This window comes from Calonectris borealis, chromosome 11 (assembly GCF_964195595.1).
Source record: "Calonectris borealis chromosome 11, bCalBor7.hap1.2, whole genome shotgun sequence".
NCBI classification, from domain to species: Eukaryota; Metazoa; Chordata; class Aves; order Procellariiformes; family Procellariidae; genus Calonectris; species Calonectris borealis.
This window is the reverse complement of record NC_134322.1, coordinates 22880003-22901989: the sequence shown is the minus strand read 5'-3', so window position 1 is coordinate 22901989 and position 21987 is coordinate 22880003. Positions and strand designations below refer to the sequence as shown.

Sequence of the window (21987 nt, the reverse complement as noted above, 5' to 3'; positions counted from 1 at the left end):
GCATAACTTAATTATTTTAGTTTGCTTTGCCTTCATGTTTCTGTAGCCCCTCAAATGAATGCTTAAGGCTTTTCTGATTTTTGGCAATTGACAATTTCCTGATGAACTTCCATATTGTGTTGATCTTTGGAATTCTTTTGGCTCCAGATATAGTTTACTTGCTTTTGTAACGTTTTGCTGAAGGTGATTGAAGATAACTCTATTAGGGAGTACAAATAACGCTCTTTCCTTGCTTGGTCGTGAGTCTGAAAGTGTTGATAGTGAAGTTCTGTGAAATCACTCTCAGCAGGCATTTTTTTTTAAAGTGGGATTAAACTGTTGCACAGAAAGCTCTCTTAATCTTGAGTGGCCCCGTAATTGATTGTTTGGTCTGAGATGTATTTGAAAGAAGGATTTGAATTAATCTGTTCTCCATTCATTTTATTCCATTTTTAAATTGTTATCTGATGTGTGCCTGACAGCGACCCCTCTGCTTTGCTTCTGAACCTTGGAAATACACCCAACGCACTTGCATCACGCAGATTTGAATCCACGGACAGTGTTCTACTTTTTCTGATCGTGAGCTTCCTTAGAGCGTTCAGTCTGCCTTTCATCTGCCACCGAGCAAGCAGGGGGATACATTTCTGAGCTCTGCTACTTGAGAGCAGGTGCTTTCAAATATAGGAATGCAAGGGGGGAAAAAAAAAATCACTTAATTTTTGAGTCCAGCTTCCACTAACCTGAGAACTGAACTCCTTTTTGTGAGCGTGGAGCATTAATGAGTTCTGTCTCCAGTAAATCATACCGACTCTCTCCCTAGCGTAGTGATTGCTTGCTGGCAATCTGTTACGTCCATTTTTTGCAACTTGGCTTGCTCCATGTGCCGCTCCAGGTCGCCCTGACTGCATTACCCGCCTGTTCACACATGGTCTTATTTCTGGGCAAGCGGACTAGTTCCCTCTAACAGGGAAGGTAGGCAGGGCTGCCATGATGGTTTGTGTGTGCGCCTGAGACGGGTGGTGTGATCCAGGATTGCTCCAAGTTTGGCTCCCTCTGCCTGGGACAGTTCCGAAACGTGATTTCCATCGGGCCTGGTTCTCTCGAATACGCTGGCAACCTCACCATGTTACACCTTGGAGCACGTGCATGCTCTTAGCATAGTGCTGTAAACGCTCAGTTATTATTTTTGGCACTTTGAGCTGAAGAACACCAAAACCAACTTTCAGAAGCTCCTGCGAGTTATCGCATAGGTCCCAGGTGAGACGGGCCAAATACTGTGCGTGATGGGCACAGAATGGGCTTCAGTGAGCAAAAGTAGTGGAGGTACAGAATAATCTGCCCCCACTGAGGGGCCAAAAATAGCTTGTCCGATTTGGAGCTTGCTTGTCATCAAACTCGGAAGTGCCCATCTGAGTTTTAAGAATACAGCAATTAATGCAGCATAAACACTGGGGTTTTTGAGCAGTTGGCAGAAAGAGTTATGATAACTAACACAAGAGAAATGCTGTAGCTGTATGTAGGAACTCGTTTACTCTAATGATGGTGCAAGGCACATGCTGAAGTTACTGCAGGGGCAAAGGGTGCAAACTGCATCTTCTGTCCAGGTGTTACTGAGGCCCCTTGATGAATTGGTTACAGTTCTACTTAAAATTGATTTTAGAAGCTTTTTCCTAAGGTTACATTTTGAAGAGTCATGGATATTTTTAGGAAAGTAGAAAAATAGCTTTTGTTCTGAATATTTATTTGTGGTAGTTCAGTTCAGAGTAGATTGCTGGACAGCCTTTATTGGTGGGTGCGTTTTCAGTTCCCACAGTCAAAGGGGCCTTTTCCTTAGTGAGAGACTGAGTAAATAGGCACTTTGCTTGTGCTTGTTCTTAAGGGGGGGGAGAAAGAAGAAACAAACCCTCTCCAGCCTGATTCAAAGCAAAACCAAGACTAATTCAGAGGATTCACTATTTCTATAAGGATGGAAAACCATGGTGGATTTTTGGTTTAGCATAAATCTTGTGTTACTTCAGGGTGCAAATTATCTAGTTACTTTATTTTGCTTATGGTTGACTCTTTACTGCAGTAATTTCATTTTCTAGTGCATAAAAGCACTTTCTCAGTCAGGTGATTGCCCGAGGTTGGCGGGACAAAGACAAACCTACACCTTTCTTTACTAAATCTCCACTAGCTGGTGGAAATTCCAGTTTCAGGGCTGTAGCTTTTAGCTGAAATTGTTTCCCAGAGAGTTTGAGGAGTCAGGATCCCAGCAGTGGCAAATCAGTTTGCATGTCTGGAGGAAATGGCGAAGAGCTGTTCACGTGGGAGGCTGGGAGCGTCTCTTGCAGAAAACCATTTGTGTAGGCAACATGATGATTCAATCCTGTAAAGATGCAGGAAAGAAATGAGATGTTTCGTTTGTTCTTTTTAATATGATCATCTTCTGATTCTGCATCTGGTAACGACTTTGTCATTTACAAAATGCTTGCAGATCCAGAGGTGCCACAGAACTTGATGTTTGAGAGGCAGCCCTCTTCGCTTACGAAAGTTACTGGGCAAAGTGCAGTTTTTCCATGTGTTGCCGTAGGATTTCCAACTCCATATATCCGGTGGACAAGAAATGAAGAAGAGCTTATCACAGAAGGGTGAGTAATGGCTAACATATAGAACTTTATATAACGGCAGGAATCCAGCCAGAGTTACAATTGTAGATGAGAGCACAATTTGCTTTCTACTTAATTTTAAACCAGGAGAACAGAAGCTAGCTTTCAAATGCTGGAGGGCTTCTAGACTGAGTGTTATGACAAGTAACGTAGTTGATGAGACTCGTGGAACAATCTCATAGTATTTTTTTTGCAGACACCTGAAACCAAGAAATCTTATTTGAAGCAGGAAGGTTATTAAGAATACATTACTTTTAGATTGCCACTGGAAGAAAAGAAGCAATTAAGGGAATAAGGACACTGCAGAAAAGCTAAGACTACTTCATGTTGGCATATTATGTGTGTGAAGTCCTGCACTCGCATTACTGTTTCTGCTCTGAAGGTGTCCAGTATGCGTCTAAATGTTCCATAAGAATTTAAGCATAAGTGTTGAAAGCGTAATTTCATAATTTCTCATTAAAACAGAATATTAAAATGTTAGGCATGATTAAAAAAAATTGTGGGCTTTCAGGAATGCATTAAGTGAAAACTACGCTATTATACGTTGTCGTTGCTGGTGTATTCGTTCAAAATAATGTGGTAGAAAATATGTATAAAAAAGCATAACAAATCTTGTCAAGAAAAGGTATCTTTTTGTCCATCTAATAAACATACTTACTAGAACAAGGAAATTACAAACAGATACTTGAATATTCTCAATGTCCCTCAAAGTCGATGGTGAGATTAATGTGGAAACAAGTTAATCGTGAAACAACGAGGGGAAAAGTTATATGGTGGCATGGCTGATACAGAAGGAAGCTAAAGAAATATGCAAGTCTTTCTACAGTACCAACGATAGTAATATATCTCCTTTTTTTGTGTCAACTCTTAAATTAAAAAATTCAGGGGCTCATAATTTAAACTGTCTTTATCTGGAAAATGCAAGCTTCTGTGGGTAGTGACTAACAGTTCTAATACCACTGAGAAATTGTGTTGCTGTCAATCTGATGGCACATGATTTAGATTCATTTTTTGTAAATATAAGAAATCATTCACGTACGAAGGATGGTACAGACTCATTAGAATTGCACAATCAAATGGGATGAAATGTCAGAATAAATGTGCCTGGTGAGATCTTAATTTGTTTTTCTTCTATGTAAAATGATGTCATGTCATATCTTTATAAATTTTTGCTACCCCCCACCCCATACTTCTCTGGGCTATGTCACGTTCAGTGCAGAAGGAGGTTAAAGCTCGCTTACTAAAGAGCTCTCCTTTTTATTTTCTTCTCATTTTTTGATATAGAGCCCAAATTTTCAAATCCTGCTCTTAATACAGTGCTGTTAGTTCCCTTATGAACTTTTCTGTGCAGGTTGTCATGATAACTTCTGAGGGCTTCACAAATATTTTTTTCTTTTCAAAATTCAGAGTGAGAATTATTGGAGAACTGAGGCATAACATTAGTAAACGTATTTGATCTTCATATGTGCACAGTTTGAACCATGTATGACCTGATATTTCAGAATATTTAGCATTAGTTTTTAGCGTTATGTCTAGCAGACTTTTGCTGCAAGTACGGACCCCCCTGTGAACTGTGGGTCGGGTTGTCAGTCCGGGCAGTCAGAACAGCGCTGCCCCGTGCTGTCACCAGCTCTTTGCTTGAAGCCACTTGTTCTTGATCATCTTTCCATCATCATGTGGACACTGTGTGGTGAGGCAGGAGCCACAGGGCTGTCAGTTTTCCCAAACACAGTTTTACTAAACATTTCTCTATTCATTCAACAAAAGAGCTGTGCAAGCCGTGCGCGCAGCCCAAGGAAAGCTGCAGGTGCCTGTCTGTTCTTGGAATCGGCTGGTTGCCGCGTCCTCTGGGTGTGTACTTGCTGAGGAGGATAAAGTGGAAAACACAAAGAAATACTACTCTTCCATTTGAAATAAATGTTTCCTTCTGCTCAAAGAATCAAAAAGGAGTAAAAAAGGGTTTTGAACAATGAAAACTGTATTTCTTTTGACTTGCTACACAAGCAGGTACTACAGAACCTTTCTGGTCTGGCTGGAGATGGGTGAGTAAAGTTACCTTGCTTTGCTGATCAAATTGAGCTTTAAAAATTTTTTAGTTTTTATTCTTGTTACAACACTTAGCTTTTTTTTCTTACAGAGAAATGTGTGCTCTTTATAGAATTTATTTTTAAGGTAGGTAAAGGAGAAAAGTTGATTTTTTTTCTTTTTTTCCTTTTCAACTCTGTAGGAGAAAGCTTCCTTATTGTTCGTTAAAGTGATCAAACTGTGCCAAAACCCTTAAGTCTGCTACCCATGACTATGTCTTAACAGAGGAGAGATTCAAACAGCAGACAACAAAAAGTTCTTAAACTCCATTTACTTCAATAGCTGTCGTATTATTCTTTTGAATGGAGTAAGTGGAAAATCTCTAGAACTAAAAATTAAGGTGCTTTGTTGGAGTAAAGCCTGCAGTTAGACTGCTGCAAAATAGGTACCTTAGCTTGTTATGCGTGTTCTGTTAATTTAATTACAAATTAGATCACATTTAATTTGTATTAAAATCCCCTTTTGATATAAAAGTAAGACTTTTGTTATTAGCATGGCTTTACTTTATCCCAAGAAAAAACTGATCCTTTTCATCTGGACAGGTTTTAATGCACCTTCTGCCTGGGAAAAGGTCTTAAATCATGGCTTTTGTCTATACACACACACTACAGACTAATATTAACATACGTATATGTATGTATACGCACATGTATATACATCTATATTGATACATGTCTGTGTGTATGTATGGGTTAGGAAACAAAACTCGGATAGCATGGTCAGATACGTCCCTAATTTTCACCCCTTGTTAAATGGTTTAGGGGCACAACCTTACTTTTACTTTTGTCTTTTTAACTGTGGCAATTAATCTAATACAAAATTAAATACTTTTCTTTCAAGCTGTATTGCTAAGGAGAATATGTATAGGAGCCTGTATGTTTAAGGAAAATAGATTATTTTTAAGGATTGGGAGTGGTGGGTTTTTGGAATTAAATATTTGTTATAAGACCTGAAAAAAGGGAAGGTGTTAATTTCAGTGGAGTATTTGTTGAAGACTGCAATAAGATTTATGTTAATGGATAAATATGAGTAAACTTTAATGATGGCAGTCTTGGCACTTGTTCAGACAAGCAGCCTGTAATGCAGTATATTGTGAAATTAGTTTGCTGTGGAAGAATATTTTCCAAACTAATTTGAGTGAAAGAGAAGGAAGGTTTGAGTGTTGAGTGAGAAACTGGTGAAATTAATGCAATGGTAGAAGTTTCCATTGTAGTAAAACTGTTACGACTTCAAGGAATCCTTTCAGAACTAGTTAACTTAAAGATTTTTAAGAAATGTAAGTGATAGACTGCTGACTTTTTGGTTCTTCATAAAGAAGTCCATCAAAGACTCTGAATACCCAGGTTCCACCCAGGACTTGGGGAGTCGCAGTCCTGAGAAACTGAAGAGTAAGAGACTATTCAGAGGAAGGGTCTCTTAGGCTTGCACCATCCGTAAGCCCTTCCCTCGGGATTGCGGTCTGCCTTCGGTCTGCTCCTTTGAGGCCTTTCCTACTGTATTCACAATTTCAGAGATAAAAAAATCACAAAGTTGAAAATTGGACCCGATAACCTGTCACTGGGAAAAACATTTGACTTGTGACGAAAGCTTTTCATTGAATTGGCTTACTAGTCAAGCTAATGATCTTCATGATATGTAATAATTTTCTCAAAACAGCGTTGTTTGAAAAGAAAGGAAAAGGCTAAACCCAGTTCTAGGTTGAGCTTTATGGTGCCGGTGCTTGTAGCTCCAAACTAGAGCTTCAAAATATGAAGCGAGCCTCTAGGCTGGTATGAATTTGTGTGTGTATAATCTTGTGATATAGGGTATACTGCTCATAGTTCTTTAAAATTGGCACTACAGAACGCACACCCGCCCTGCCATACATGTGATTCAGTAACGTGAATATACATTCTACCTTTTCAGCTGGATTTCCTCCATAAACTCAGAATGAGTAAGGTCTCTGCCTGGAACATAGAAAATATTGAGAGAAGGTAGAAGGAAGTAGGAGAAGCCACTGAAGTATACGGCTATTTGAATAAAAAATATATCCTTTACAGAAAACTTTCTAAAGTAAAATCTGCCTTAATGTCAATATTACCTGATATAAAAGGCTATAATGGAAATGTTATATACAGGTTGAATAGGTTTTTCAGATTTTGCCAACTTTGAGCCTTTTTTTTTTTTTTAAATGCCGTGTCTGGCTAAGGTTCGTACTGCGTGAGGGTTTGTTTGTTAGCAAATGCAGGAGTAATTTTGTGCTTTTCATGATTCTGAAGTTGAAAAGTGAAGTTTTAGGTGAGGTGGCTGCCAAGATGGATTTTCAGAGCTTGAGAGACGGGCACTGAGTTTCAAATGTTTGGAAGATGTTCTTCTGCTTTGAAACCTTGCCAGTGTGTAAATCAGTGTGTGCTCAAACAGTATATATTATGGATTTGTATTTGGATGTATATATGGAAGAAAATACAAATGCACGTACTGCAAGAAATGCTTTAAAAAGCAACAGTAAACAAGACGGTTAATCTGAAAATAAATAATTTAAAGGACCCTGAACAATACCATTATATTTTAATAAGGCTATTGAAGTACAGCTAATTCTTCGGTGTTATTGGGCTGTTCAATTTAGCAGAATTTTATATGATTGAAAAATGCCTACAGAAAACTGCAACATGGTTGTATAGTTAATAATTTTCTAAAGTGAGGAGATTACAAAGCTGAGGTTGCATCTGCGGCATTAATTTTATGCTGTTGCTGTATGCATTCAAATAAAGTCTTGATTGTAAAATCACATACATATTCTTAATGCAGGGTTTTTTCTTAATACTTCACATGAATGTGTGATATTTTTAATTATTACATATTATTGTTTGCCAGGCACTCAGAGTGATTTGTATTAAGTGATTTACAGTTGCCCAACTCAGTAAAGATTAAACATAGCAGAGTAATTATGGAGATTTTTCTGGTAGTAGATTCCGCAAAATAATCTAATTTACTGTCTAATTTTATCTGCTGTACTTTACCGAGAAGACTGCAAATAGATTATAAGATGTTTTGGGAATAGTAATTTAAAAGAGGGGAAAAAAAAAAAGCCAAAACCTCAGGGTATAACTGGCTGTTTGAATTCGGTAAATTAATAAAGGCTCACTATATTTTGTGATAATGAAACATAAAAAAGTGTGTGAGTTAGGTATCCAAAGTAGCTCAAGTAATTGTATATTGTGAGTGGGTAACTGAGGGCTGTATGGAATGCATATAAAAGGCTTGAATTTGATTCTGATGTTCCCTGACATTTGATTGATCAATCTTTGTTGTTTTTAATGACACTTTAAATTATGTTAACACTTTTATATTAAGCTGATTCTTTGTCTTCAGTGTCTGAAATCTGATTGCTTCACTCTTTGGTGGAAATGCTTCATTGTTCTTACAAAATTAAGATGTTTTTACTTTATTACAAAAGCAATTTTGCTTTAAGCTCACAGTTCTTCCACAGCTAATGCATACAGAAGGAATCACCAAGGAGTCTGACAGATTAATTGTTTTATTCCATGTTTTTAACAACAGTGAACTTGTATTGGATCACGTAGTGGTAAACTCTGGACTCAACTCTAGGTTTTCTTGAGGAAAATAATCAAAGAGAATAAAAGTATGGCACACAGTTTAGGTGGCTGAAAACTATATAGCCTTGTTTCTTGATAAAAAGGAGAATTTGTGTAAATGCTGCCATGTGGCAGGTAGTTTGTGAGATCCTATATGACAAATTTTTGTTGCCTAATGTGACAAGGTCTACTAGGTTTTTTTTAGGTTTAGTAACATCTTAATTGCTGGTTAGTAAGCATCATAGTCTGCTGCCTCACCATGCACACGTTACTTCGCTTTTCCAGAGGCTGGCTATGGGAAAATGAGTATCGTAAGGCACGTGTTGCTTTTAGATAGGTAATGATGGAAGTTGGTGGATATCCAGAAAAAGGCATTATATGTCATCAAAATTACACTAACATTCTGTGTAGCCTTTTATCGTTCCTTTGCAATTTTGTTAGTCTCAGCTTCTCGCATCCCGTCAGTTCTTTCTGCACAGCCTTCTTTCCTCTTTTGTATCCTGAGTGTCACTGCTAGATGTAGCCATTTACCAGTTGGCTCCATTTCTTCCTGCTGTCATCTTAGCCTTCAGCAGATTATATGCTGCTCAGATTAATTTAATTCACCACGAATGGTAGAACAAATAGTCAAAGAAGCAATTTTACATAATAAAAGAAGATACAAAACTGCATATATGGATGTGTCAAGGTCCAGACTTGTCTTACTCATTTATTTGTCTTCAGGCGTGGTTTTAGCGCAGCCTTAACATGTCTAATATGCCATTCACAAATAAGTTTTGGTGACATTGTTTCTGTTCACTTTGACAAAGCTTTTCTGTGTTTGTGGACTGTCGATGTCCAGACGCAGACAAAGAGGTTCAAGAATCGGGAAGAGCATTGTTTTCTTAGATCTTTTTAGATGGTCTTAGAACTTTCTCAGATGGTCAGATTTGCCTTGGAGGTGGTGTAGTCCAAGACTTCCAGGTTCAGTTTCTTTGTGCTAACTTCGACAGTGTGGTTTAAATCTAATGAATTTACCTGGATAGAATACAGGTAAATAGAATACAAGAAAGTGGGAGAAGAGGGGGGAAAAAAGTGATACAGTTTTGGCAGCTCCTGTTAACATCTCCTTTGTATAGATTTTTCTTGCTCGAGATAGGAGACGGATCATCCTTCGCTATCTTTGTTTACCACTAAAGCTCCTATTTTTTTCTAGATATTAAGTTTTCATCTGATCCATGATAGGAGGCTTCTGCCTTTTTTTGGCTGCAATGCCAATAGAGTACATATCAAAATAATCCAAGATGTGTCTTCTCATCTTACTTTCTGTTCTTGAACCACTGTTAAGCGGTTCCAAAACAGAGTTTAATGACAAACTTCTTGCTGTTTTCCTCTTAGCTAGAACCTGTTTGCAGTGCTGTCCACATACTCCTGTACAATTTCTTCAGGCATTCCTCTTTTTAAAGCTCCTAATACGTTTTTTTTAAAACATACTAATATCTTCACTGGAATTCCCCACACTTCTTATAAAACAAACTTTTTGTAGTCCTCCTGTTACTAGGTCATGGAAACAGGATCCCTTTCCTTATGGTATACCTGGGTAGGACATCTCCCTGGATGCTTTTAAGACTGGTTTCTTTCACTTAATTCCAATCATGATTTTGTTTCTTCAGTTTTTAAATGTATTGAATCAGAAATTTGATCAACAATTATAATAGTATCATAAACCAATATTAATGTGGTAATTAGTTAGGTGAGTCAAAAGTCTTTGTGTCCTAAGAATTTACCTTTCCAAGCAGGTAGAAGCATTGGTTCTACTAACATAATTCTAGTAAAATTTCAAATGGAGAAAGCAAGTTGATTTTTGTAGATTGGCCACTCTAGGGAGACCAAAAAATTTAGTTGGTGCAATGCACTATTCAGTTGATATTTTGGAATAATTCCATCCATTCCTGCCCACTAAGCCATTGCTTGATAATGCCAGAAAGGAAGCCATCACGTAGACTCTTATGGTTTTTTCAGCTGCAAATAAGAGTGGTTCTGGATCAGCATCCAGTCATGATTTGTTGTCTCGGCTTGGGGTTTTTGGTAATGTAACTGGCATCTTATTGTGGACACTTGGAGTGATAAAGAATCTTGGAAAACTCTTGTACAAATTTGTGTCACATAAAGGGGAATGATGGTTGCAATGGGGGAAGAACGCTGAGGGTACTACATGTAGCATAAAATGCTACATTTAGCTACTACATTTAGCATGAAAACTGGTTTATAAGGGCTGAATTATAAATCTTCCCCCCACCCTCTACAAGTCAGAGGGAGAAAATTCTGTACAGAAACTTTGCCAACTTGTTGAATTTGTCTTTTGAAATTTTTTTGGCTGTATCTTATTCTGAAATCTTACATCTTACTGAAATGGCTATCTTTTTACAAAAATTCAATTAGTATACATAATACAATATTCGTTGCTGTTCCTTATGTTGTACAGACGTAAGTCTGGCATGTTACAGTTCACTTAACATTTCAAGAAGTAAGTCATTCCAGCTGTATCTGCAAAATGTTTTTTTTATGATGTGGTTGTGTTATTTCATTTTTCTTAAGTTTTAGTTCCTATTGTCTAAATACCTTGGATCACATTTAATTAAGAAGAACTGAAGCTGAAAGTGCAAAAAGATGAGTTACTTTTCTGGAATTGATATAGTTGAACTTAATTTTAAATGTGAAGCCAAAGTATGGAATTTGACCATCTAGTTAAAAATTCCTTTCTAACATGGCTCCTTGTAAATGGCGCCCAGGAATATAGTATGTAAACACTTCTTCAGTTTATGTAGATATTTCAGGCAGAGGACTTGCCTGTGCTTCTCTGGTAACCCTTTATTTAAGTCCGTTTGTCCATCACATCACCCGTATGTCCTGTTTTGCACAGCTATGAAAGATTTCTTCTGCTTGCGGGAGGCAGTCTGGAGATCAGTGATGTTACAGAAGAGGACGTTGGGACGTATACCTGCATAGCGGATAACGGAAATGAGACGATTGAAGCTCAAGCAGAACTTACAGTTCAAGGTAGGTCGAATATTTATTTTTCAGAGAGAACAGATCTCCAGATGACTTTTCATAAAAGTTTTATTGTGTGATCGGTTGAAGACGCGGTTGTTTTTTGTGCCCCATTTTAAAGAAACAAACAAAAACCCCAAAAGACACCCCAGCTCCCCCAATTCTGTTATAGTGTGTTATGTGTTACTCTGACTTCTTATTCAAACTGCTTATAATTTCATAAATATTCAAATGAGGAATTTGCTTATATAATACATCTTGACTATGGTTAAAAGCTGTTGTATATGCTCATACAATATTAAATGTGGTCTATGTCATACGCTTTTGTAAAGGAGGACAAAGGTTACAGTGTGGCTAATCACATTTGAAAATTGGCCTACAGTACTACTACTTAGGTATTCCTTGAAAAGGACGTATATAAAGTATTTTTCATAATCCTTAAATATACTGTTCTTTTCAAGGAGCTTGACAGAAGATAAAAGCTGAGATACTTACTTAGTAATATGCAGATTTATTTTGTGTAACTGTCTTGCTTATTCTTGAAAGCTATTTTTACTAGAAACAGCACTGAAATGTTGATAATGTTGATTTTAAAACATCTTTCTTAGTAACCTATGCAAATAAGGTAGACTTGTTAAGGAGCAGGAAAAAAGAGGTATACGTTTGGCTTCTTCACCTTTCTTACATTTCATGAGGAAATCTGTCTTTTTTTTAAATTAGTTGTATCTTAATATTGGTTTAAAATTCTTCAGCTAGAATTACTGGCATGTAAGAGTAGTTCATATATGCAGTATCCTTGTAGTAGCTTAACTGACTTGTTTTACAATGGATTGTGGTACTAGAAAGTTTGTCTTAAAAGTATGTCTGAAGGGATAAATTTAATCACTGAACAACCATTAAGGAAGGCTTATCTATAGATGAAACCTTTATGACAAAAAAAGTATTGTTTTACATTGTGGGATAACTATTTTCATACCATGAAATGTTATGTAAAGGCATGTTAGCAGAATTCTTACTTCTCTATCAACACAATGTATGAAAATTTTATAAATTTCAGTACTCAAGGTATATATTCTTAAGGTGATACATTTTACATGTCTTACTGAAACTTCAGAAATACGGCTGTGTTTCTGGTATAGAAGAGCTGGAGAAGGTGCGTTGCAGGGAAAAAGTATATAAAGAATGGACAAGTTTTCAAATAAAGTTGACCGTTGAGCTGCTCAGTATTGGACAGCTGAAGTCTTTCTCTTTAGGAGAGCGGAGTATGAAAGAAGGTTTATATTGGCATCCACAGCACTTCTGCATTATGTCACAGCTATATTTAACCATGTCTGTGTAAAACTGAACATTAACAAGGTGCAGAATTTGTTTCCGAACACATCAGGGGGAATATTCTCCTGAGAGCGCATTGTCAGTGCTCGCTTTGCACTGTTACTTGCTACCTGTAACTTAAGCTTCACCTTGCATTTTATTCCCCACTGGTCTTGGGACCAGCTTTCCGAGCATGTCTTTGGCCTTTGGTAGGTTACTGGTACAGAAGCATTTTGTAAAGTTCTTGAAAAGTTGGGGAAGAATATCTGAAAAATGCATTCTCTGTGAGGCCTATTCAAAAGCAATATAGCTCTACTTTGACTCGAAGCTTTTTGAAAGCCAACAAATTCTGGTCATGCAGAAAAAAACCCCACTTTTTTCTTACTTTGTTTCTTGGGCCAAAAGAATAAAGATAGGTGCTCTGTCTTTTTAAACACTTCCATGCTTGATGCTTCATAGCACTTTATGATAGTTTTATGCAACTCACTGTGTGCTGTGTTTCATGCAGTTCCAACCTATATATTTTATAGAATTGGCTTGAGGCTTTGAGTTTTATGGGCAGTGGCACAAATTAATAATATTAACGATATGATGCAATGAAGCTAAGAAAGTCATAGATAAGACTGAGATTATAGCCTTAATGTAGGATATACAGCCAGGTCACTTGGGGGATGAAAGTGACCTTGAGATCACTCTTTGCTCCTTATCTAAACTAATGTAAGTGATTTCTTTATTTGGTTGTAAAGATGTAGAATATGTTCTGCCAGTTCTCTTGTGCTGAATTTTTCTTATATGCCTGGTGCAAAAAAAAAAGATTTCTTTTAATGCTTGAGTATTAAAATAGATTATACAGAATGCATTTTGGAAAGTTGCATTTCTGATTTTACTACTTAGTTCAATCTTAATTATACTTTCCTTTGAGAGGTCAGTGTAGAGAGTAATTGTATTTCTGCATTACTATAATTTGGTGAAGGGTTGAATAGTTTGAAAATGATCGCTGTATCATTTTCTTCGAGACTAGAAAAATTGTCATCTCTTCCCACCTAACAACTGCATGATTTTGCTTAATTTAAGCTTCTTCTGTCATTCTTAGAAATTAGTCTGGCACAAATTCATACAAGAAATCCATTTTTGGGGTATTTAATTCCCTTGTCTCATCTATTTTTGTGCATCTCTCTCTTGAAGCACCTGGGGTTTTTTGTTTGGAGATTTCAATAGCATACCAGAGGTGGTACTAAGGCAGTCAATCTTTTTTTCTTTCTAGTAACATTTCATGATGGCAATTCAGTAAGACATTTGTAAATCTCTGCTTAAGTGTGGGTAAGATGGCATTATTTGACAGTGTTAGGACAGTTAAAGTGAAGTGGCATTCTGTTGATGCCTCTTAGCTGAGATTTCCCTGCAGTGCAAGGTACGGATTGACTGAAATTTGCAGGAAGTTAGAACCAACCCGCTTTATCCAGTTGTAAGCTTAAATTGTGCACAGAATAAAAAGAATGCTCATTAAATGTAACTTTGCTCCAAGACCATGCTCCAGACCATTCTTTAACGAGGATATAAAAACCTGGAAGCTCACATGCTTTCTCTTTGACGTGGCACCAGCGGCAGCAAGCTGCCGTGCATCCGCTGCGTTGGACCGATTACCTGAATACCCAATCTTCCATGGCAGCGAGGATGAAATTGCTGACCTTCATCATTAAAGGGTAGGGTACCGTGGAGTGTCTCACGCTGAGGTGTGGGCTGTACTCGGCTGGCAAGGAGTAGGTGCATTTTGCTGAGATGCTTGTGTATTTGCACAAGGTAAATGGGAGATAAGTGAAGATGGCTTATTTCCAACTGCATACTCCAACAGCCTTGGGAGTTCATATTTTTTGTTAAATTTGGCACCATTTTGAATTCAGATAAATGTTACCTTAAACTAATGGAGTTTACTCAGATCCTATTGGTGACACTTAAAGATATCATCTGTTTCAGATACCTGGAGGTAGTCTGTTGAACAGGCTACCCTGTGTCATTTTTAAAAAAAATAAGGAAGTTAGAGAACTGTCTGTTGCCCTAATGTTTGGTTTGAAAAAATAATTTGATTTAGTTTCCCTGCATCGCAGAAAGACTGAATCTGGAAAAATGGCTTTAGCTAGAAAGGAGTACTCAACGAAAAAGGTATTTAAGGGTCCAGAAGTATATTCCACAAATTTGTTTCTTCCATCTCCTTATCTACAACATGTGTCTGGGAGCTGGAGTTACGAGATTTTAATTTTATTCAGAGGATGATGGAAAATTAATGGGATATTTTAGTGAAGGCTGTTCTAAGAATATGCAAAAGGTATGCAGTACAGGTCCTAAGAATACAGGAAAAAGTAGTATTTCACTACTAGTGAAAGTAAATAGTGGTATTGAAAGTGTTTTTAGCTGAGAAATCATTTAAATTTTAGGTGGGTTTGGAGAGAAGAAAGAGTGTGTTTTTTATGTAGCCTTCATTTTTGTGGAGGACAAAAGAAAGAATCATAAATGAATACCTGTTTTCATCATGAGTAACATTCCTTGTACCTTTATCTGTGAAACATCTTTGAATTTCAGCCCTTGGTTAAACCTGGTTATTCTTTGGTGTGGTACGAAGGGATCTTTTGAGAAACGCACAGGGAATTCAAAATACTAAAAATCTAAAGTACGTTTTGGAAGACGATGGCTTTCAGTGTAGCTTCTATCAACCTCCTGGGATTAATTCTGTTTGCTGCTGAGTGACCCAGCTGTTCCTGCCCTCCTCTTAGCGTGGCTGTGCCCACTGGAAAGGTTGGCACTGGCTCCACTTCTCCCCACAGCCCCTCTGTCATCTATTTGCTCAGCTGCTTTTTGTGAGCTCTAAGGCACTTAACTTAAAACGGACTTTTTTTTAGGCTGATTGAAGCTATCTTACATCATTTTGACTGAAATGGGTTAGGGAGCAACTGCCTGAACAGCTCAGCGATGGATCTGTTGGAAGCACGATTTTCAGGCCTTTTCCTTGAAAAGGGGCAGGTGCACGTTGCCACAAAGTGAGGAGACACCTTGAAGCAAACTCACAAGACTGCTCTGCATCAGAGAGTTACAGAAAATAAAAGTTTTTAGCTATGTGTGTGCAAGTTGGAGACTTCATGGACCCATGTGTCACACACCGTATTTTTGACTTGCCCATTTGAGAAGTGGTTTGAATATAGAAGAGAACATGAAATGCCCTGGAGGAAGATCTGCGGCTGAGATGGTCTCAGCCCCTAAAGCTCAACATTTCTGAATCCCATCCACATTTGAGATAGTCATTAGAGACAAATATCAAACGGATAAAATGTGTGTACAGCTTCGTACTGTACTCACTTTCCCTTGAGTTAATCTTGGATGTCATCACGGTCTCGGGCCAAGCACCTTCAAAGTACCTTTGCCAGGGTAGGTTACTTCCCATGAAGGGAGGCAATAATTTGGTGTCTGAAAATCTTTGGTACAAAGTAAATTTCTATGAGCTGTGTTGACAGTGTTCCTTCCCCTTGCTGTCAGCAGGAGGGACGGTGCTGGGTACCAGATTTATTTACAATACATGTAATGAATTGAGAGCGCTGGAAAAATTTGTTTTGCGCTCACCAGCAATGAAAGGATCTGTAGTATTTCCGTTAGATAAGAGTGGAAAGTGATGAAAGAAAAGCTGGGGAAACAAGTAGTAAATGTATTTAAAATGTAGTCAGCTGGCTTCTGTTCAGGCTAAAACCTGCAGCCTGGAAGAGCCATAGTGGCAGTTAAGTACTGAGGAGGTTATAAGTTCATTCTTCATCTGGGAAATATTTCAAATTTATTACTGGTCCCAGCACCCCTGGGATTTCTGCAAATACTGTGACGCGAGTTAGATCACTGCGTGAGCTTCCTGTCGCCTGTCTTGGTGCTTATGTTATAGATAATGAGTTTAGAGGGAGTTTTCTCTTTCGGTTGAAATATTTACTGCAGTTAATACTGAACCAGAAAATAATAAACAAAAAAAATTTCCATTTTCATTTTCCTTGTAAAATTGATATGGCAGGTCTGAAGTCTTTAAAATAAATTAATCCCTACATTTGTGTGAGAAGAGTCAGAATTGCTCTTTTTTTTGTTGTTGTCTATGTTACTACCTTTCAGTGTTTTTTGAAATTGCAGAAAGTGTTGGCTCTTGAGTCATCTAGGGCAGCATTCAGTGTCTGATAGCATATATTAAATACTACGCATTAGATGCCTTGCTGTGTTAATGTACTAAAATTAAAAATAAAATTAAAGGAAAGGTTTATTTTGGGTATCTGTAGTGATAAATTAGAGGTTGCACATGGCAGTTGGCTGATCACTACCTCATTTGTGCTGCCAGAGCAAATTGTATGGAAAAAACAAAGGCAGAAGAAGTGTTTTGATAGAATTATCGATTTTGTGCTTTGAAAGCAAATGCTGGAAATATTTTCAGTATGGCTGAAAAGCCTTATGTTGATGGAAAATCCTTATTCTAGCAAAAAATACATATATTGCAATGTTGGTCCTGCAGTGTAAAAAAATTTTTTTGTGCTTTCTGTGCAAGGGCTGGGTAGTAATTTGGATAATAGAAGAAAGCTAGATGAAGTCTATGTTTTGTCTAGCCGATAGGTTTTAAATTAATAGTCAGTGACACAAATCATATTTGAAAAGATGACGTTACTATGAGACAGCAGAACCGTACTTGGTTGGGGGTCTAGACTATACCAGCTGAAACACTCCTCTGTCAGTGTAGCATACCTAATGCATTGTCACGTCCAAAACCATCTGAGGTGGTGAAATTTAGGGTCTCTAACACTTGGAACAAGGTTTGGCGCACCCAAAAGAGGAAAGAAACTTAGCTTTCACAAATCTGTGAAAGTGTGCTTAGGTCAGAGTTTCTGAGAAGCGATCTGTAACCTTCGTTCTGCTTTGCTTTTCTTTTAGCCGTTCTATTTGCTGTTGGTGTAATGGGTGTTTCTAGTACAGAAAATACTTCGGTTATTGATGGCGGGTAATTATTTTAAGTTTTTCATAGAATCATAGAATAGTTTGGGTTGGAAGGGACCTTTAAAGGTCATCTAGTCCAACCCCCCTGCAATGAGCAGGGATATCTTAGAATAGAATAAAATAGATTGAGGTGGAAGGAACCTTTAAAGGTCATCTAGTCCAACGCCCCTGCCGAGGGCAGGGACATCTTCAACCAGATCAGGTTGCTCAGAGCCCCGTCCAACCTGACCTTGGATGTTCCAGGGATGGGCCATCCACCATCTCTCTGGGCAACCTGTGCCAGGGTTTCACCACCCTCAGAGTAAAAAATTTCTTCCTTCTATCTAGTCTAAAACTACCCTCTTTTAGTTCAAAACCATTCCCCCTTGTCCTGTCGCAGCAGGCCCTGCTAAACAGTCTGTCCCCATCTTTCTTATAAGCCCCCTTTAAGTATTGACAGGCCGCGATAAGGTCTCCCCGAAGCCTTCTCTTCTCCAGGCTGAACAATCCCAGCTCTCTCAGCCTTTCCTCACAGGAGAGCTAACAGCTCCCTGATCATTTTCGTGGCCTCCTCTGGACCCGCTCCAACAGGTCCATGTCTGTCCTGTGCTGAGGACCCCCGAGCTGGACGCAGCACTGCAGGGGGGGTCTCAGCAGAGCAGAGCAGAGGGGCAGAATCCCCTCCCTCGCCCTGCTGGCCACGCTGCTGGTGATGCAGCCCAGGGTACGGTTGGCCTTTGGGCTGCGAGCGCACATTGCCGGCTCATGTCCAGCTTTTCCTCCACCAGTACCCCAAGTCCTTCTCGGCAGGGTTGCTCTCCATCCCCCAGCCTGTCTTGATACCGGGGCTTGCCCCGACCCAGGTGCAGGACCTTGCACTTGGCCTTGTTGAACCTCATGAGGCTCACATGGGCCCACTTCTTCAGCTTGTCCAGGTCCCTCTGGATGGCGTCCCCTCCCTCAGGTGTGTCGGCCGCACCACTCAGCTTGGCATCATCTGCAAACTTGCTGAGGGTGCACTCGATCCCACTGTCTATGTCATTGATGAAGATATTAAACAGTACTGGTCTCAATATGGACCCCTGCGGGACACCACTCGTCACCGATCTCCATCTGGACATTGAGCCGTTGACCGCTGCCCTCTGGATGTGACCATCCAACCAATTCGTCACCCACCAGACAGTCTACCCATCAAATCCATACCTCTCCAGTTTAGAGAGAAGGATCTTGTGGGGGACCGTGTCAAAGGCCTTACAGAGGTCCAGACAGACGACATCTGTAGCCCTTCCCATGTCCACTGATGTAGTCACTCCATCAGAGAAGGCCCCTACGTTGGTCAGGCAGGACTTGCCCTTGGTGAAGCCGTGCTGGCTGTCTCGAATCACCTCCTTGTCCTCCCTGTGCCTTAGCATAGCTCCCAGGAGGATCTGCTCCATGCTCTTCCCAGGCACAGAGGTGAGACTGACTGGCCTGTAGTTCCCTGGGTCTTCCTTTTTTCCCTTTTTAAAAATGGGGGTTATGTTTCCCCTTTTCCAGTCACTGGGAACTTCACTGGACTGCCAGAACTTCTCAAATATGATGGATAATGGCTTAGCAACTTCATCCGCCAGTTCCGTCAGGACCCATGGATGGACCTCATCTGGTCCCATGGACTTGTGCACCTTCAGGTTCCTTAGACGGTCTCGAACCTGATCTTCTCCTACAGTGGGTGGCTCTTCATTCTCCCAGTCCCTGCCTTTGCCTTCTGCGGCTTGGGCGGTGAGGCTCGAGCACTTGCTGGTGAAAACCGAGGCAAAAAAAGTCATTGAGTACCTCAGCCTTCCCCATATCCCGGGTAACCAGGTGTCCCATTTCGTTCTGGAGGGGACCCACATTTTCCCTAGTCTTCCTTTTATCACCAGCGTACCTGTAGGAGCTTTTCTTGTTGCCCTTGACGTCCCTGGCCAGATTGAATTCTTTCAGGGCTTTAGCTTTCTGACCTGATCCCTGGCTGCTCGGACAATTTCTCTGTATTCTCCCAGGATAGCTGTCCTTGCTTCCACCCTCTGTAGGCTTCCTTTTTGTGTTTGAAAATCTTGGCTTAAAAACTAGGTGTGGTTATGCTCCTATTAATACATGAATTTTTTTGTATTTTTATTTATGGGTTTAATTACTGTTGTTTATACTTGGGAACAATATAGTCTAAAGCTATTGACAAGGCTTTAAAAATAATTTGAAAAATGGCTCCCCGTTCTACTATTATTGAGAAACAGGACTTTGGTCAAAGAGCTTCCCTCCCATCATTAAAATGAAGTGAAAATGTACCAGGAAGTGTGACTTAAGTCAAAATGTGTGGCTCTTTCCCTGTAGCTTTATTTTAAACATCTCAAAAAATCTCTAAACTTCGTGCATGAGAAACAGGCTGACTCCTCTGTTGTGCCGTTACAACCTCTATCAGTCACAGTCGCCTCATTTCCTACGGAGGTTGCAAAGAGGGAGCATTCAATCCTGTCCGTTTAGTTTCCTCGTCTTGCACAAAGAGCCGTTTTATTCAGTCTTATTTATTAACCAGCCTGAGTTAAACTTGTTAAGACTTTCTTTCAAATCAAAACAAAACAGCTGTAGAAGGAAGAGCCATAACGTAAAGAATCTTAGACTTGTCTTCCAAAAGTACATCTGACCAGATCTTCATCTGTGGCGGATGCTTTGATAAGAGAGAATGCTGTCCTCCTCGGGAAACTGTAGATGTTTGAAAAGCACATTAAATCCTGTAGCAACAGAATAGTATGTCTGGGTGACTCTTACTTTTGCATTAAGCTTTCATTATTATTGGAAACAATTCTAGGGAAGAAATTTGAACCGACACTGAAAATTGCTAAAACCTTTCTCATACCTTCTAGATTATCTTTATTGATTTCTGTTCCTAATTAAGCTCAGTGCTGTATCTTGATAATGGGCTGCACTTCAATTATAGATTCAGAAGATACCGCACTAAACCTGATGCTGTTAAAGGCTCGTACTTGGGGCAAAGTTTTCTGGTTATCTCGGGACTCTGGGGGAAGATGTTAGTAGTGAAAATAATACATCAGCTTTGTACACGTTATTTCTTTCCCTTGAAACTGTAATGTGACTTTCATTAATGATCTTTGTTCCGTAGAAACATGGTAAGTCAGAGGAGTCAGGTGCGGGGAGGCTGTATAAGCTGAACTCACTGTAATTTTGGTTAGTACCATTGCACTTCACAGTATTATCTGGAAAAGCTTTCTAATCGTCCGTGCTGCTGCTCTTAAGTATAGTTTAATGTTTATGGAGTTGTATAGTTTACTTGTGAATTCAACTAAATATGAATATAGATACTTTTTGAGTAATTTTTGCCTCTGTCACATTCGTGTTCAAGGGTAATGTTACTAGTGAAAAAGTTACAAACAAACATTCAGAAACAGACATGGAATGGGGGGAAGGAGATTGTAGCGCTATTTTAAGACTATGTCACTTGCTCAGGCTTTACCTGGAGACCAAAAATGCCCATCTATGTGAGATGCATAATTTTTAATATTAAATGTAAACTTCCACAGAAATAAATTCTTTGCATCATGCAAAACATCACACTTTTGTTGTGTTCAGAGATACTGTGATCTGATTTCTGTGACCCACTACTATTATGCAGGACTTGGGCTCAGCAGAACCTCTGATTGCCTCTGTTTGTAGCTGTTCATTTTCTAAATCTTGCTCTGTAGTTGGTGAACAGTTGTACAGTTTTTTGGTATGTCTTGGTGTTTTTCTAAGACCAGGAAGAACATTTGTCCAGTTCTTGCTGTATTTCAGAAGCATAGGACAATAAAGCTTTTTGAGGAGAGCTTGCTGCGATTTTTAATAGGGGCACAACATTTTGTTTCTTTAATCGTATTTCCAAAAATGATGAATGAGCTTTGCTAAAATTTTGAAGGAGGATTCCCTTGTAGCAGTGCAAAATGTTTAAAATTTGGTGGTGGTGTTACAGAACAAGGAAAACTGAATGTTGTAGCAAGAAGCATTGGGCAGCCTTCACAAGCAAGGACCTCTGCCCTGCTGCTTCCTCTTGTTTTTCAGTGTTCAGAGGGGGCAAACACTGCATGAAACTTAGGGCTGGGGTGGTTTTCTGACCTTACCTGGGGTCGGGGTTGAGCAGAGAGAGCTGCTGTCAGTGCCTTGTGCTGTGCATGCGAGCAGAGTCCAACTCCTGTGGTCAGGGCAAGTACAGGATGGTTATTGGAACCTGATAGTGAAGAGAAGGGTTAGGTGTGTGCCTTGTAGAGGTGCCTCCCTCCTGGTATGAACCATCCACAGGTCAATGAGGTGGTGTGGAGGCTTCACAGACTAGGCACTCGTGACAATAACAGAGGTGTTGTGGTTTAAACTGT

General features: G+C 39.3%; 1 protein-coding gene across 1 annotated transcript in view; it reads left to right on the top strand.

The window, feature by feature from the left end:
- NEO1 (neogenin 1) overlaps positions 1 to 21987 on the top strand; it is a 153416-nt gene that overhangs the window by 27829 nt on the left and 103600 nt on the right. Inside the window, exons 4-5 of the mRNA XM_075159565.1 lie at positions 2456 to 2609; positions 11190 to 11326. Coding sequence (XP_075015666.1) covers positions 2456 to 2609; positions 11190 to 11326 — 291 coding nt within the window. The remainder of the gene's footprint in view (positions 1 to 2455; positions 2610 to 11189; positions 11327 to 21987) is intronic.